Source organism: Schistocerca piceifrons, chromosome 4 (assembly GCF_021461385.2).
Source record: "Schistocerca piceifrons isolate TAMUIC-IGC-003096 chromosome 4, iqSchPice1.1, whole genome shotgun sequence".
NCBI classification, from domain to species: Eukaryota; Metazoa; Arthropoda; class Insecta; order Orthoptera; family Acrididae; genus Schistocerca; species Schistocerca piceifrons.
In genome coordinates, this window is record NC_060141.1 from 656070892 (window position 1) to 656085094 (window position 14203).

The 14203-nt window shown below is 43.6% G+C and overlaps 1 protein-coding gene across 2 annotated transcripts in view; it reads right to left on the reverse strand.

Annotated features, from left to right (window-relative positions):
• LOC124795023 (neurotrimin-like) overlaps positions 1-14203 on the reverse strand; it is a 388376-nt gene that overhangs the window by 160854 nt on the left and 213319 nt on the right. For both annotated transcript variants that reach the window (XM_047258789.1, XM_047258790.1), the window contains exon 5: positions 139-288. In XM_047258789.1, the coding sequence (XP_047114745.1) occupies positions 139-288 (150 nt within the window). The remainder of the gene's footprint in view (positions 1-138; positions 289-14203) is intronic.

Genomic DNA, 14203 nt, shown 5'->3' on the forward strand with positions numbered 1-14203 from the left:
GATTATGCAAATTTAAATTTGAAAAACAAAACCGTTAGCTTCTAGGAATACGTTTGTTGTGTGTCGGAATTCGTTCACCTGTTGAACTGACAGTTTTTCACTCTTGCATTCAGCGACAAGCCGAAGGTGTACGCTTACCATAGAGTTTGATGCTGCCGTCGGTGTCTCCCAGCGAGTTCTTGGAGACGCACCGGTAGGAGCCGAAGTCTGCCGGACCCACGGACTTGATCGTCAGCTTCATGTGCACTTTGTACGCGTTGTCCAGCAGCACTGGCTCGTATTTACCTCCTGCAATGGAAACAAACACCGACCGAACTGATACATGGAAGAACTCGTACAGAGATTGCGATCTGCAGCCACTGAGAGAAGATGTCAATTAACATTTTTCTTTTAATGTCATTCAAAAAAGTTTTGCATCACCTTGGTTCTGAGAGTTCCGGAACCTGTACAGAAAATTGGAAAAGTGATCAACATAAACATCATTTCCGCCCTTTTTATTGCTCATGAAAACCATACATTGCATGTTGTACCACCATACAGCGAGATCGTCAGAGGTGGTCTTCCAGACAGCTGTACACACCGGTACCTCTAATACCCAGTAACACGCCCTCTTGCATTGATGCATGGCTGTATTTGCTGTGGCATACTATCCATCCAGTTCATCAAGGCACTGTTGCTCTAGATTGTCCCACTCCTCAGTCAGTGGGTCAAGTCGTCCATAAACAGCCCTTTTCAATCTATCCTAGGCATGTTCGATAGGATTCATGTCTGGAGAACATGCTGCCCACTCTAGCCTAGCGATGTCATTATCGTGAAGGAAGTCATTCACAAGATATGCACAATGGGTGCGCGAATTGTCGTCCATGAAGACGAATGCCTCGCCAATATGCTGCCGATATGGTTGCACTACCGGTCGGAGGATGGCATTCACGTATTGTACAGCCGTTACGGCGCCTTCTAAGACCCCCAGCGGCGTACGTCGGCCCCACATAATGACACCCCAAAACATCAGGGAACCTCAAATTTTCTACACTTGCTGGGCATTATGTCTAAGGCGTTCAACCTGACCGGGTTGCCTCCAGACACATCTCCGACGACTGTATGGTTGAAGGCATATGCGACACTCATCGGTGAAGAGAACGTGATGGCAATCCTGAGCGCTACATTCGGCATGTTGCTGACCCCGGCTGTACCGCGCTGCATGGTGTCGTGGTTGCAAAGATGGACCTCGTCATGGACGTCGGGAGTGAAGTGGCGCATCATGCAGCCTACTGCGCAAAGTTTAAGTCGTAACACGAAGTCCCGTGGCTGCACGAAAAGCGTTATTCAACATGGTGGCGTTGCTGTCAGGGTTCCTCGGAGCGATAATCCGTAGGTAGCGGCCATCCCCTGTAGTGGTAGCCCTTGGGCAGTCTGAGCAAGGCATGCCATCAACGATTCCTGTCTCTCTGTATCTCCTCCATGTCCGAGAATGAGATTTTCACTCTGCAGCGGAGTGTACGCTGATATGAAACTTCCTGGAAGATTAAAACTGTGTGCCAGACCGAGACTCGAACTCTGGACCTTTGCCTTTCGCGGACAAGTTTTAACGTCGCTTTGGTTCACTCCGAGACGCTTGGACACCTCCCTCGTTGAGAGCCTTTCATGGCACAAAGTAACAATGCGGACGCGATCGAACCGCGGTATTTCCGTCTAGGCATGGCTGAACTGCAGACAACACGAGCCTGAGCCTTGTACGTCCTTCCTGGTGGAATGACTGGAATTGATTGGCTGTCGGACCCCCCCCCCCCCCCCCCCCCCGTCTCATAGGGTGGGTTTTGAGACATCTCTGAACAGTCAAAGTGACTGTGTCTGTGATAGAATATCCACAGTCAATGTCTATCTTCAGGAGTTCTGGGAACCGGGGCGATGCAAAACTTTTTTTGAGGTGTGTACAATGAAATTTTTCATTTCGACCACACATTTTATGTACACGCTGTGAAGTATGTGTTAAGGCTGACGTAGACTGCTACGGATGAACAGCATGAAGAGAACAGGTTTTTTTCGGAGAAAAGATTGGCGAAATACTTTGTTCAGTTATCGAGCTTAGCGATGCTCGCAGCCCTCTTAATGTCTGCAGTTTGTGAGCGCGATACTGTACAGCTACGAAATCACCCTCCACTCTGCAATTCCGGCATACGGAATTGGTAGCGACACTTGAAAAATACCAGAGAAAACAGTGACCTGTACGACTTCCTATTGTAGGCTGGTTTCAAGTGCCTCGTCCGGTAACTGTAACTTTTCGCCGCAGTACCTCCATAATAAGTTATTTGAGGGGGACGTACGCGAAATAGCAGTACTCTGAAATAAACCTTGTCACGTCGAAATTTTTTAAGGTAGTGTAACTAAATTTGTAACTGTCGTTAAGAAACTTTATATGCATATACATATAAGTTTGTATGTTTAATGACTGTATACGTTTTTATTTATGAACAACAGAGATTTTTTCAACAAGATGAGTACAAATGTTCCGTGCCTGAAAAATCTATGAGAAAGAAGTTAATGTATTTTTGTGCAAAGTTTGATCTATCATCACAAATATCTGTGGAACAGAATTTTGATATCTCTTTTGCTAGTCTTACAGCACCCAAATATCTGTGAAAAAACTGCACCAAATTTTATAGTTCTTGCCGTACATAAATACCTTGCTATTCTATTAAATAAAAATTCCTTCCACAGGTTGTTTCACTGTAGTATTAAGTAGTTGCATGCCAAATGTAAGTACCTTAACAACAGTGGTTTGTGAGGAAAACGTACATAAAGTATTAAAAATGTAAGTTACGGGAAACCTGAACCATACATTTGCCAGTGCTTGCATTAGGCTTTACTTCATCTGGGTGAACTAATGCAAACCTTACGCATTCTGCCCTTCACCCTCAAGGGATATTTCCTTTGCTTGTCATCTTAGCTTAACCTGATTTTAAGGGGAGTTGGAACGCCCTACCCGACAACGTTAAATTTAGTGACTTGGTTTCCTTGTATTTCAGGAACCACTGTAGCCATTGACATGAAACTTATACAGGGCATTGAACTGTATGTTCTGAGTCTACTGAACCACAATACTTGCATATCAGCCACTGCTTTCGGAAATATAATTTTTTAATTACACAGTTTAAATTTTGTGTACTTTTCTTGTACGTTATCCTAAATAATTTTAATTATAAAAAAATGGTTCAAATGGCTCTGAGCACTATGAGACTTAACATCTGAGGTCATCACTCCCCTAGGACTAAGAACTACTTAAACCTAACTAACCTAAGGACATCACACACATCCATGCCCGAGGCAGGATTCGAACCTACGATCGTAGCGGTCGTGCGGTTCCAGACTGAAGCGCCTAGAACCGCTCGGCCACACTGGCCGGCTTTTAATTATATGTAACATTATGTTCTTCTTTTAGTTCCGTAGACTGAGGATATGTATGTTATTACTCCTGGAAAATTTGAATACTCTACTCGAAGTGGTTTCTGAGATTTTGGGAAAATGCAACAGAAAATGTAAATTTTCAGGAACGGCTTCTAAAGCTTCAGAAGACGGTAACTCACTTAATATATGTGCTAATTTTTTTATTTTTAGTCACTCAGAAGCACGTTGCACCATACTGTATTTCATCCTCTTGATCTTTTCCGAAGTTTTTAGTTCTTTCTGGACTTCTTAGTGGCCAACTGTGCTGCATACTCTGCTTCTATTGCATTCTATTGTATTGTATTGAACTGGGGTCCTAGAAACGATGGAGAAGCTTCGTCCCCGCCTTAGCCCTCAGTGGTTCATTACGCCACAACAGGCTACAGCAGTCCACTCACCCCACCGCCGCTCCCACACTGAACCCAGGGTTACTCGGCCCCCAATGGACTCCCCTGGGAACGCCTCACACCAGACGAGTGTAACCCCAAATGTTTGCGTGGTAGAGTACTTATGGTGTACGCATACGCGGAGGCAGCAATCGCCGACATAGTGTAACTGAAGCGGAATAAGGAGAGCCAGCCTGCATGCGCCGAGGCAGATGGAAAACCGCCGTAAAAACCGACGGGCGGATTCGTACCGGGTACCGGCACGCCTTCCCACTCGGTAAACAGTGCGGCTAACTGGGCAGACACACACTATCAGTGCGAACCTTGGCCATCCGCTCAAGTTCTCTGATGCAGTTTGCTCCAAGAATAATTCCCATATGCTGTAGCATTTTCACCCTACCAATATTGCCATCATTAAAAGCACTAACAGCATCATTGACCCCCCAACTTTAGGGTCTTAATTCCAACAAAAAAATTTTTTTTCGTAAGCGAGTCCATATAAGGTTACTGATGGAATCATAGGGATTTTGAGTCTGTCCATGCAGACACTTCTTCAGTTATTCAAGATCTGTCAGATCTCTGTAAAGAGGTTTTATGATATCCATGACTGCTGCTGGGATGGAATGTTTAAGGCTGTATGAACTGTTTGAGTACTGGGCGTTGCGGTAATTGCTCAATGAATCAGCTCCAGGAGGGCAAAGGTGGAGTACTGGTTTTTCATCAGTTGACAGTCTGTGGAAGAAGGTAGCCCATACTGCATGCTTCGGTTTCAACAAATCCTCAGTATTATTTCTAATGGCCATCCCATACCACTGCTGTAGTTCATCAACTATTTTGTCTGCCAGACTACCTCTTATGGTTTTACCATCAGAAAGTTACTTGTCTCTCAAACTTTGTTTCAACTTCCTCAGCCGGTGCCCATCCTCTTCTAGACATGACCAACACATTCCAGTTCATAACACAGCAATCCACAGCCTTCTATATAAAAAATTTGCGGTTTTATTAGATCTTGAAGTAATGCACGTAAAAATTTTAACGGGGAAGCCGCGTGGTCTCGGGCGTCTTGTCATGGTCCGTGCGGCTCCTCCCGTCGTAGGGTCGAGTTCTCCCTGGGGCATGGATGTGTGTGGTTTGCATAGCGTAAGTTAGTTTAAGTAAGATTAAGTAGTGTGTAGGCTTAGGGACCGATGACCTCGGCAGTTTGGTCCCATATGCCCTTACCACAAATTCCCAAATTTTTTTCTCCCGTTATCGATTTCCTTCATTATCGACAGTGTGAAAGCTCCTGGATCACGTCATAGCCTCGCCAGACTTCGTAGTCTTCGAATATTAGCTCAGTTAAAAATTAAACAAGTATGATAAGGTGCAATTTCAACAGCAGCTGTGGAGACAAATGTCGCCTAGCGGAATGGTTTTCATATCAGAGACTTGTAACTTGGATTAGGATTTTCTGTTTTTCCATACACGCACTTTCGTACAAATTCTGGATCTGCTAAACACCTAAATATTCTTCACATTGTGACTGCGCAAAATTAGAAGAAAACCCCAGAGGACTAAATAATATGAGCAAGTACATAACAAGGAAGGGGCGTGTTCCTGTGCAAGATTTGGCAGTCATTATTTTTACCACACATAGGAGTGGAACTGGAACCTAATATTCAGGAACTAAAATTTTAGTACGACGCAGTAAATCAAGATCCAATAAAAAATTTTCACGATTTCGTTCGCTTCTACGTACGTTCCCCCTTAAATGCAGAAAAAAACATTTCCATTAAAGGTTCTAACACATCTTTAGTAAAATTTAATATACTCGTATTAATTCCCTTTCATAGCAAGCACTTCCTTTACAGCCGGCCGGTGTGGCCGAACGATTCTAGGCGCTTCAGTCTGGAACCGCGCGACCGCATGGTCGCAGGTTCGTACCCTGTCTCGGGCATGGATGTGTGTGTTGTCCTTAGGTTAGTTAGGTTTTAAGTAGTTCTAAGATCTAGGGGACTGATGACTTCCGATGTTAAGTCCCATAGTGCTAAGAGCTATTTTTTATCTCCTTTACAGTCAGTACGTTTTATATTATTTCAATTTTAAAGTTGCTTTCTGATAGCTGTCTTTCAAAGCTCGTCAGCATCATACTTAAAGTGAATCGGAAAAGTTGTCTGATAAATTCACGCCGTTCAAGATCAGTCATTGCCGCTCTCCCAAAGGTTTATTTCAGAAAACGATAAAATTAACCTAGATCCGTTCTGCACACGTAAAACAAATCCGTTTACTATGTGCTAAGTAACACGGACGGCATTACGTCTGTCAGAGACCCGTACTGCTCGCAACAAAAAGTTTTACTAAAATCTGACACATCTAAAGCAAAGCGTGAGGAGACTTGGAGACTGCGTCAAGTCATTGGCCCAATTCCTCTTCTGGCGGTCCCCAGCGGGCAGATTGCGTTCACGGGTGCAGCTACTTCTAGCGATACTATCCACAGTGTTCAATAAACTGATCAACGGCTTTGAAACTTTGCAGTTACTTAATAATTTCCTGCTGCTAGGAAATGTTTTCCTGAGACATGCACAATGAAAGGTGTGACCCTATCTTGGAAAATAAGGCGGGTACAGTTTTTGAAAGCAGCGACATGAACGTCTGCGTGCTGTGGAAGGATCATTTAAATGTGGATTGTGGTTGAAATATTTGTGACATAATAGTCCTCAGCCACACCATACAACAAAATTCTATACTCTTCAAAATGTTAAAATTTTACAGCCGTAAATCAAAATTAAGAAGCAGTTAATCTAAACATATTCTAGTAAATTTAGCGTAACATTTGCTTTTATCGAACTCACTCGGTCAGTATATGAAGTTATATAAAATTCGGTGAAAATGAATCATTGGTGTAACATTCCTTCCGTTCCTTCTTTGTTCCCCTCCGTCCCTTCATGCTACCCTTCATCTTTCCTCGTTCCTCCACTCACTCACCCCAAAATTTGCCAATTTTCTTACTTACACCCCCCTCACCTCTGCCTGCCTTATCAACCATGTTCTGTTTCCAACTCAACTGTCATTTCCCTGCCCTTAGTGTCACCCCCCCCCCCCCCGCAAGCCCCCTCCTCTATCACTCTGTCTATTCCCAGTTCAACCTAGAAGAGTTAGAAAATTTGTTATTTACGATGAGTTTTTGTATGTTTTGAAATAACAGGTCTGTGTTCTCAGCAGGCTGTCCGTTGATTGCTTTGTTTGAAAGATAATTAAAAATACTATTGTATTCCTTTGTAATGACCGCCTTTACATTGCTGTCTCTCGATGGAATTTTTTTACCAGTTTCGTCTAGTGATTTTGTCCAGCGCATAGTCAAATGACTGTAAATAAAAGATGGCAGAGGACTTGAAACACAGTTCCATTATGTGGGTTGCACAAAAATCAAGCGCAAAGCAATTTTTTACCGGTATCTCTTAGACAAGAAAAGGTTGAGAAAGAAAGAGCTTTGGAAGAAGGCTGATGTGAAACTGGTAACTTGCTTTCCACAATTCACATCCCATATTTTTTGCTTTGCCACTGAGCCACTATTTTTTTTCTAAAAGGATAAACACAGTCAGCTTCAGGCTGGGTGGAGCCAAGGTGGGCTGTGGTCGAAACCCAAGGCCTGGCCACGATGCCTCTACCCCGCCTGTCACTTTGCTTGTCCCTCACATAGATATGGTACTAGGTTGGTTTATTTATTTAATTTTTCATTATTTATATTGTCTATACTTTTTAATTTCTTCGTTGTTTTTATTTTTTACGAAAAGACGTAATTTCCCAATTGCTGGAGTCAAATGAAAACAATTTTTTCTGTAGGAAGACACAATGAGAAAAGACTTCAGAACAAGAAAAAGGAAAAGAAACGAAAAAAAGCTATCCAGTTCCTTTGCGATGGAAGACAAGGTTCAACGTATTTGCAGATAAAGTACGATAACGTGGAATCTTCTGCCACTTACAATGAGCTTTCATAAGTACTGGCGTAAAACACGGGGTTCTGGGTCGTTGACACAGCCGATTACATAGTGGGTTTACTGTCCTGGGAGCCATACGATCGATTTGGTCTTCGTCCGAGGGGAAACGAAAAAGTCTGGAAAAAGAGAAGTTCAACCGAGATAGCAGCTTCAATTGATCGGGTAAGAAACGCCAGTTGTCGATGAATCCAGTGCCAGTGTTCTCGTCCGCAAGAGACGAGCCTGTGTGGCAACGTATCAGGTTGATGACATGTGTGGCAAAAACCAGTCGTACCAAAGCGATGGAGGTGTTCGTTGGTCAGGGTCAGACTGCGAATGACCTTATACCACGACGAGGCGACTTCCGTCGGGAGGACAGGAAGACTAACGCGAAACCACACTGTTTTCCAGGATATCAATGGCGTGGCCATTTCAACAGGGGAGAGGAATGATTGTAGCCCCAACGAGGAAGCAAAGATAGGTGGCAAAATATGTCACTAATAAGATGTTGGCTCCCAGAAAACTTATCGTAATATAAAATTCACGTATGTTCTGCAATTTAGAGTTGATCTTGCCAACATTGGCAGAGGGAGTCATATTAGCCGTTCGAAGACACATAAATAAGCAAAATGTAATAGAATGAATTACTCGAGTACATGTTAAAATGGCACGCCCTATAAACAATATTGAAGCCTTTACTTTGATACTGGGAAGTCCCAACCCTCAAAGGGAAGTGAAAAAATATAACTTTTCCAAAGGAAATAACCGACAATAGCATCGATTTGTGCCATCATCGCGGGGAGCGGGAATATATGTGCAACATGGAACACTATGCTGAAAATGTAGGAATCTAAGACACGCATTTTTTGAAGAAGACTAAGGGAACGACGTTCGTGTTCACAAATTGCCCCTTGAATTCCATTCGTCACTTCCCGCCAACTGAGTGCAGCCATTCTCATCGAGCAGCGACCCACGGTAGTCCCCAACGGCCAGCCGGTGTGGCCAAGCGGTTCTAGGCGCTACAGTCTGGAACCGCGTGACCGCAACGGTCGCAGGTTCGAATCCGGCCTCGGGCATGGGTGTGTGTGATGTCCTTAGGTTAGTTAGGTTTAAGTAGCTCTAAGTTCTTGGGGACTGATGACCTCAGAAGTTAAGTCCCATAGTGCTGAGAGCCATCTGAATCAATCCCCAACGACATGTGGCGAACAACCACCGTTGCCCATGGAATGTCAAAGTGTTCAAAATGCTTTAATGGTAATATGGTACATTTCCTTTCATTAATGTTGTCCCCGGAGACTCAACAAAAGGAAATCAATATCTTCTTGAGCAAGGATATGTCAGTACCATAATATCATCCGCGTACGCTTGTACCGAGAAGGTTTCTCCTAATATCTACCAGCCACATAACTGAGCCGAAATACGGCGAAGCAGAGGTTCAAAGGACAACAGAGAAAGTGACATGGAGAGGAGGCTACCCTGCGTTAAGCCCAGACGGAGGTAAGCCCAGGGGAGTCAGTTGACCATTCACTACGACAGATACGTGAATATTAGTAAAAATATTGGATAATAACTGACAAGCAGTATGATTGAGACCGGTCGTCTTGAGCACCTGCAGTGCTGTGACTGATCCGGCCAAATGCCTTATTAAAATCAATAAAAAACAAGGCAACACAGCCAGAAGTCGCCACAGCCGCGGAGACAACGTCCCGGCGTTCGGCTACAGAAGTCAGAATCGTGCACCCAGCCTACACTGCTTTGACGAACAGCAAGAATTTTCTCTAGCAGTATCGACAAACGGCTATTAACCGATGGAGCGACAGTTTTGTAATCGAAATTAAGTAGTGTAACAGGGCGTAATATATCAGTGTCTGGACGCCCGATTGACTTCGAACGTTTTTACCAACTTTGAAGCGATCAGGAATCAAACATCCCCAGATCACCTCATTGACCAGTAATGTAATGGTATCACCTATAAGAAACCAAAAATGTACACAAAATTCCTTAGGAATACTGCCGAGTCTCGGTGATTTTCGCAACAGTAAACCAATAATAAGGCGATGTATATTATCGCGAGTAAAGTCACTTAGAAATGCATCATTTAATGTGAGAGAAGATAGGCAATCCAGAAGAGGAGTAAATGCGTCAGGGGCAATCGTTTCAGTAGCAGGGACATCATAAAGGTCGGTAAAGTAATTATAGATCGCACTGGAAATGACACGTTAGGACGTCAATACACGAATGATTAAGGGACATGGTACATGCTCTTTTCGACGCGTCCGTAACCGGATAAGGTGATATAAGGAAGTCAATTCATCCTGTTGGAAGAAGCGGGATTTTATTCACACCATGAACCATTTCATTTGTTGTCTCTCTAACTGAAGGTGCTTCACCTTAACATAGCGGACATCTATAAACCGTAAGCGAGCTTGACTGGCACCGTAATAAAGTTGTTGCAAGACGGAATAATAAAATTCCTCGGTCCGACGGAGTTCCCTCGTCCTCTCAGCGCCGTAACGCGTTAACGCTTTCTGGAGCAAAGGTTTAGTCACCGCAAGTTGCACTGGCACACCTGCGCCGATCTGGTTCTGATCAGCAGCGGCCTGTGGTGTGATTTCTCCAACAGTGGGCGCAGAAAAAGAATGGAAGTACGTAACAGACTCAAGTATTCCGGGCAAGTCCGTCTATATAGTGTGGAGCTCCGGAACAGGTCTATCCTCATGTGACTCCGAAGAGGCGGTCTCGGTCTCGCTAGTTTCATTGGAGGAGGTGCTGGACGCTTTCGAATCTTGAACAGCATCTGGTCCGAACTTGGGGAGGGGAAAGGCATCCTCCAACGCAGTCTTTTCAGTAGAGCGGAGAAGAGAAGAGGTACAGTCTGACTTCCCGCCATCTTGCGTCCGTCTACGTTTGTTTTGAAGTGGAAGTGGTGGAGGCACGTAAGCAAAGTCCCTACGCGATATTAACTGCGGAAATGCGCTAAAAGCATCACGCAATTGCTCGCGTTGCTCCTCAGGAAATTGGTTAGGCGTAAGGGCTGTCACTTGAGGAACCAGATCCGCTAAAGTTAGCCTTTTACGTTGTTCGTAAGTGGATTTGAAGACTATGACACGACTCGGGCAGTATGTGCCGAAGTGTCCACTCTCATTACATACAAAACCGATCCCTTCTTATCCTGCGTAAATTATATATATCCTTCATCCCCATACCTGCAGATGATTGGGGGATATTCTGTTTGACCACCATGTCCACCGATCGGACTCTAATATAAACTTGTAAAGGATGATGAGCAGATCAGATTTTCCGCCGTATATTCCTTATGCCCGCAAACGGAAGCAGGACAGTCTCGAAGGAACTGTCAAACACCCTGATATTCGCGTATTCCAACTCCACATTCGCCGGAATAACTGTACTTTTACGGCCATCAAGATGAGTCAGAGGGACTTCTTGTCGATTCCCCAGAAGGAGACTGTCCACTTGAAGCGGATTTAGAAACTTGATATAAAATACATTCGATTCAGAATCGAAGTAAGCCATGTGAGTTTGTTGGTGAAGTAACCTTGATCGTCTCTGCAAGACAATCACGAATTTCTGACGGACTCGGCTGTATATGCCACGTGGACTTATCAAAGCTAAACTGTCAGTTCCTGTTTGCAGGATGTTCCTGGAAGCCAAGGACGACACCAAAGCGCAAGACAATGCGGCGTCAGAATTGAGCCACAAACAAGAGACGCTGAGAGACAAACAACGATGTGACGCACACAACGACTCACACGCCAAGGAAGACAAATGACCAAATAAGGAAGCGCTAGCAGGGCTATTTTTGAGGCGGGAAGGTATAGAAACTACTCGCCCGACGTGCGAAGCGGGAACGAATATTTGGACATAGTGCCTAGTGTGCAGTAAGTTCTTCGCGTATGTCCCACGATACGTTTTATTCATAAAATTCTTTCACTGACGATATGACGCTCGATGTAAGAAACAAGGAATGTGAGGAATGTTTACGATGTTTTTTATATTGTAAACGCTATGGCCTGATATCTTTTATCTTTGAGATCGACGCCATCTGGCGCCAAGTTGAAGCGATACGGTGCTCGAGTCTGCTGTCTCCAATATGGCATGCGACGTCTCAGAGTAACGTCTTTTGAAAACACGCTTAAATGTACACATGAGAGTGTACATTTGTCTTGTATTGCTCACTCCTATGAGCTTTCCTAAGCATGCTGTAAGCACTTTCCTCCCTGATGTTACATTGGTCTTGTAGTATTTATATATAAGGTTTTTTAATTCTGTCTTTTGTGTTAATTTTGGCCACAGTTATCTGGTCATGATTATTCGAAACGCGTCATAAATGAAGTACTTAGCGATAATTACGTTTGCAAAGAATTAATACATGCAAAGGAAAATCAACCTATCAAACTATATCGTTTGTAAAATTACAGTGATCTGTCAGATTTGTACTTTACACCTTAATTTCCTGCCACCCATATAAAATCTTGAAAAACATGCCATAACCCTCAAAGAAACACATTGCTCCTTTTTGCATATTTGCCAAGTGTTATAGTATTTATACATGCATTACAACATAATGGTACTGAGGTAATTATGTAAAAAATTATAATTAGATTCTAACGATGTCCTATAAAAGTGACGTCAAGTGAGTGTTCTGGATGCTGGTGGCATGTGGGAGTGCTATCTCTCACGGTCGAAATCAATCGGCGGCGTGGATCAATTACATAGCGCCTTATTATACGAGGCCTGTTCAGAAAGTAAGCTCCGATTGATTGCCAAATTGAAACCACAGTGAACATCAGAAATGTTTTACTTGTAACAATTAGCTACACCTTTCAGCTACTTCTCTACGTAGTCGCCGTTCTGACTTAGACTTTTGTCATAGCGTTGTACCAACTTTTCAATAGCCTCATCATAGAAGGCAGCCGCCAGTGCTTTCCGCCAATTCTCCACGCTGGCCTACACCTCGTTGTCTGTGTCAAAATGTTGTCTTCAAAGACAGCGGTTCATGTGACCAGAGATGAAACTCAGGGGGAGACAATTGCGGACTGTATTGTGGGTAATCTCACATTTCCATTTGAAAACGACGCAGGAGCATCTTCATTGCCCCTGCAGAATGCGGCTGAGAATTGTCTTGAAGAAGAAACAGCACGACAGTTATGTAATGTTAGCTGCATAGCTTCAGGCGAAATTTCTCACCAGGCCCTCGTACTTGGCGGCAGACACTATTTTCTAGACATCTTTACGCACTCACTGCGAGCTCAGAAATGAGAAGAGCGACGTGATGCTAACTGGGGTTATACTAGAGACACTACCCAACACATCTGTGCAAAGCTTTATCGGATTTTCATAGTCGTTTCCATTTCGCGACCGATCGGAGCTTACTTTCTGAACGCCCCTCGTATTTAGCTAGTGAGGCAGGAAAGGACATTCTTGCATCCCCACAAGATTTTAATAACATGGAGAAGTGAGGTCAACGGTGAACGTCCTGTCGGCGTGGAAACACACCCGACTCGTGGCGATATCATATTAGACCTTCTGGTGATAAACAGACCCGAAGTATTTGAAACAGTTAATGCAGAACAGAGAATCAGCGATCATAAAGCGGTCATTGCATCGATGATTTCAGCCGTAAACAGAAATATTAAAAAATGTAGGAAGATTTTTCTGTTTAGGGAAAGTGACAAAAAGCAGATTTCATTATATTTGACGGCTCAACACAAAAGTTTTATCTCAAGTACAGATAGTGTTGAAGTTCAGTGGACAAAGTTCAAAACCATCGCACAATATACATTAGATGAGTATGTACTAAGCAAGATCATAAGAGATGGAAAAGAGCCACCGTGATACAACAACCGAGTTAGAAAACTGCTACGGGAGCAAAGGGAACTTCACAGCAAACATAAACATAGCCAAAGCCTTGCAGACAAACAAAAATTATATGAAGCGAAATGTGGTGTGAGGAGGGCTATGCGAGAGGCGTTCAATGAATTCGAAAGTATAGTTCTATGTATTGACTTGGCAGAAAATACTAAGAAATTTAGGTGTTATGTCAAAGCAGTAGGTGGATCAAAACAAAATGTCCAGACACTCTGTGACCAAAATGGTACTGAAACAGAGGATGACAGACTAAAGGCCGAAATACTAAATGTCTTTTTTCAGAGCTGTTTGATAGAAGAAGACTGCACTGTAGTTCCTTCTCTAGATTGTCGCGCAGATGACAAAATGGTAGATATCGAAACAGATGACAGAGAGATAAAAAAACAATTAAAATCCCTCAAAAGAGGAAAGGCCGCTGGAGCTGATGGGATACCAATTCGATTTTACACAGAGTACGCGAAGGAACTTGCAGCGGTGTACCGTAGGTCTCTAGAAGATCGTAGCGTTCCAAAAGATTGGAAAAGGGCA